Source organism: Coffea eugenioides, chromosome 4 (genome assembly GCF_003713205.1).
Source record: "Coffea eugenioides isolate CCC68of chromosome 4, Ceug_1.0, whole genome shotgun sequence".
NCBI classification, from domain to species: Eukaryota; Viridiplantae; Streptophyta; class Magnoliopsida; order Gentianales; family Rubiaceae; genus Coffea; species Coffea eugenioides.
Window position 1 is genome coordinate 38,510,703 of NC_040038.1, and position 3,163 is coordinate 38,513,865.

General features: G+C 41.9%; 1 protein-coding gene across 1 annotated transcript; it reads right to left on the bottom strand.

The window, feature by feature from the left end:
• Positions 1–587: 587 nt before the first annotated feature.
• Positions 588–1,979, bottom strand: LOC113769317. The gene has a single exon (XM_027313776.1). The coding sequence runs from the start codon at positions 1,977–1,979 to the stop codon at positions 588–590; it is 1,392 nt and encodes a 463-aa protein (XP_027169577.1).
• Positions 1,980–3,163: the final 1,184 nt, after the last annotated feature.

The window sequence follows — 3,163 nt, forward strand, 5'->3', positions numbered from 1 at the left end:
GAAACTTCTAACTTCAGTTGGAGTTTCTGGTTGTTTCCAATTCATAACGGCCTCAACTTTTGCCGGATCCACGGCAATTCCATCTTCAGAAACTCTGTGCCCTAGAAAAGATATTTCAGTCAACCAAAACTCACACTTACTGAATTTGGCATACAGCTTATGTTCTCTTAGTATCTGCAAAACCACCTCTAAATGCTTAGCATGCTCCTCTCGAGTCTTAGAGTAAATCAGGATATCATCTATGAAAACCACTACAAACTGGTCCAGATATTTCTTAAAAATTCTCTGCATTAGATCCATGAAAGCAGCTGGTGCGTTGGTTAATCCAAAAGGCATGACTGCAAACTCAAAATGTCCGTATCTTGTACTAAAAGCAGTCTTAGGTATATCTTCCTTCTTGATCTTCAACTGATAGTACCCTTGCCTTAAATCCAGCTTTGAGAAGTGGACCCTTGCAGTTGGTCGAACAAACTATCAATCAACGGTAGAGGGTATTTATTCTTAATTGTAGCCTCATTTAACCCTCGGTAATCGATACACAACCTCAAGCTTCCATCTTTTTTCTTCACGAATAGGACGGGTACTCCCTATGGGGAATCACTCTCCTTCACAAAACCCTTCTCCAACAGGTCCTGTAATTGAATTTTCAATTCTTTTAGCTCGGCAGGAGCCATTCGATATGGGGTCTTAGAAATTGGAGCCGTTCCAGGCATCAAGTCAATCTTAAATTCCACTTCTCTTTCCGGCGGTAGAGTCCTTAGCTCTTCGGGAAAAACATCCGGAAATTCCCGTACTACTGGTACATCCTCCAACTTCAATTGATCACTGGGAGCGTTTATCAAAAAGGCTAGAAAACCTTGCGCTCCTTTAGACAACATTTTCCTTGCTCGAATTCCTGAGATCATAGCAGATGATGCTAACCTACCCTTGACATCTAACCTCAGGGTTGCTTCACCAGGTATACAAAATTCCACCACTTTCGCTCGGCAGTCAAGTTTAGCATGATGATGGCCTAGAAAATCCATTCCTATTATAACATCGTAACCCTGTATATCCAGACTGATCAAATCCACTAGCATTTTACGCTCTCCAATCCAGAATTCACAATTCTTATAAGCCAGACTAGTGATTACATTCTTATTACCCATGGGTGTTCTAACTTCAAGATCGAAAGGTAATTTAACAGGTTGCACATCTATTCCAGACATAAAGGATGGATTAACGAATGAATGGGTTGCACCAGGGTCAATTAACACTTTAGCTAATCGATGAAAAATTGGAAGTGTACCTTCCACCACTTCCGAGGAATCAGGTACAGGTTGGTCACCTATAGCATACACTCTGGCAGGAACTGTCGGCCGGCTCCCTCCAGAGGTGTTTGGTCTAGCATTCGAAGTAGTCCCTTCCTGCATTTTTGGACACCCAGAAATTTGGTGCTCGCTACTTCCGCATTTCAGGCACTTTCCTTGCCTTTTCCAACAGCTATCCATATTATGACCAAGTTTCTTACAATATGCACAAGTCGTTTGGGGAATTATGGCTCGGCCTCCTTGTGAGGTATTCCTAGGTTGTGCTCTTCCAATCGGTCCCCCTCTAGTTCCATTGTTTCTTCCCCCTGCATTCCTTGCCCCGGTTCCCCTTGCTAATGCACCTCGCGGTGCTCCGGGACTAGTCACTCCGCCTGTACCTCGGCCCACTTTAGCCGGTGGAGTATTTCCATACGTCGGCTCTCGACTACTGCTGGGGTTAAATCTTTTTTTAGCCTGAAAAGATTTCACTTGAGCTCTAGCTACTTCAACTCTCTGAGCTCTTTCGACAGCATCTGCGAAAGTATCTATCCTCACGGCGGCTAAACTTTCCTGTAGTTCCACATTCAAACCCTGCACAAACCTCCGAACACGCCTCTGTTCGGTGGCTATCAACTCAGGTGCAAAGCGGGATAACTTTGTGAACTGGATTTCATATTCGGCGACACTCATCGCCCCTTGCTTGCATCGAATGAAATCGTCCTCTCTCTTATCTTGAATGAGAGGTGGAAGGAATTTGGCATTGAACTCCCTAGTGAAGTTCACCCAAGTTCGTGGTGTATGATTAGTCTCCCAATGAACCCTCATTAGGTTCCACCAGGAGCGAGCAGCTCCCTCGAACTGGAAGGTGGCAAAAGTCACCTTTCGCTCCTCCGTATAGTTTAAGGCGGCGAAGATCTCAGTGATCCTCTCCCACCAGCCTTCAGCCACTTCCGGCTCAGGTCCTCCGTAGAATTTGGGAGGTCCGAACTTCAGGAACCTTTCCAATGCCCGATCATCGGAATCGACTGGGCCTCCCTGATGACGCCCTGGTCCAGCAGCTCGGTGTTCAGTCAAGCGCTCTAGGACGTCAGTGATACGATTAATAGCGGTGGCTACTCCGTCTCCGGCCCCTCCCTCTTGCCCTTGGTCCGGATTGACCTCGGGCTCTCTATCTCTACCCGCTTCCGGGTGTTGTCTAGTGGGTCTCCCGCGGCCCCTTCTTACTTACCTCTCTTGAATTGATACTTCTTGTAATATTTTACCCTTTTAGAGGAAATACAAGAAAGTTAAAAAACTTTTATTCCAATAATATCTTTATGTTATCTTACTTATAAAGTTTACAGCAACAATAAAAAATAATGTTAATCTTTTATACACTGACAGTGTATACACCATCACCATTGGATGTACGATAACTCATCTAAATTTAAAATTCAAATTCAAATTTTGCTTATATGTCATGCATCTAACCATGATAGTATATGCATTGTTAGTATATGTAAGATTTAATTTAAAAAATAAAATAAGGTTAAATTTTTAGAAGGTGTAAATTTCTTGACTTAAAACTATTTATTTTTGTTGATTGAAACAAAAGTAAAATTTACACCTTCAAAAATTCACATATATGAAGAGATTATTTTAAGTTTTTGTACAACTTAAACTACATCACATGTTAAAATATATTTCCTAAAAAAATTTCTTGAGTTCCTTATAACTGTCCACGAAAATTTTCAATGTGCCAATTACTCACCAAAATTCTTCTAAGTGATTAACTTTAACTAGATTCAATTTACCCATGCTCTATATTGTCCCACCACGACCTCAATATAAAAGAAAATGGACTATTATTAAATATCAATTTATTTTTCCAATCT

Coding starts and splice junctions, on each gene's coding strand:
- LOC113769317 (XM_027313776.1), bottom strand. CDS start 1,979: ATGAGTGTCGCCGAATATGAAATCCAGTTCACAAAGTTATCCCGCTTT.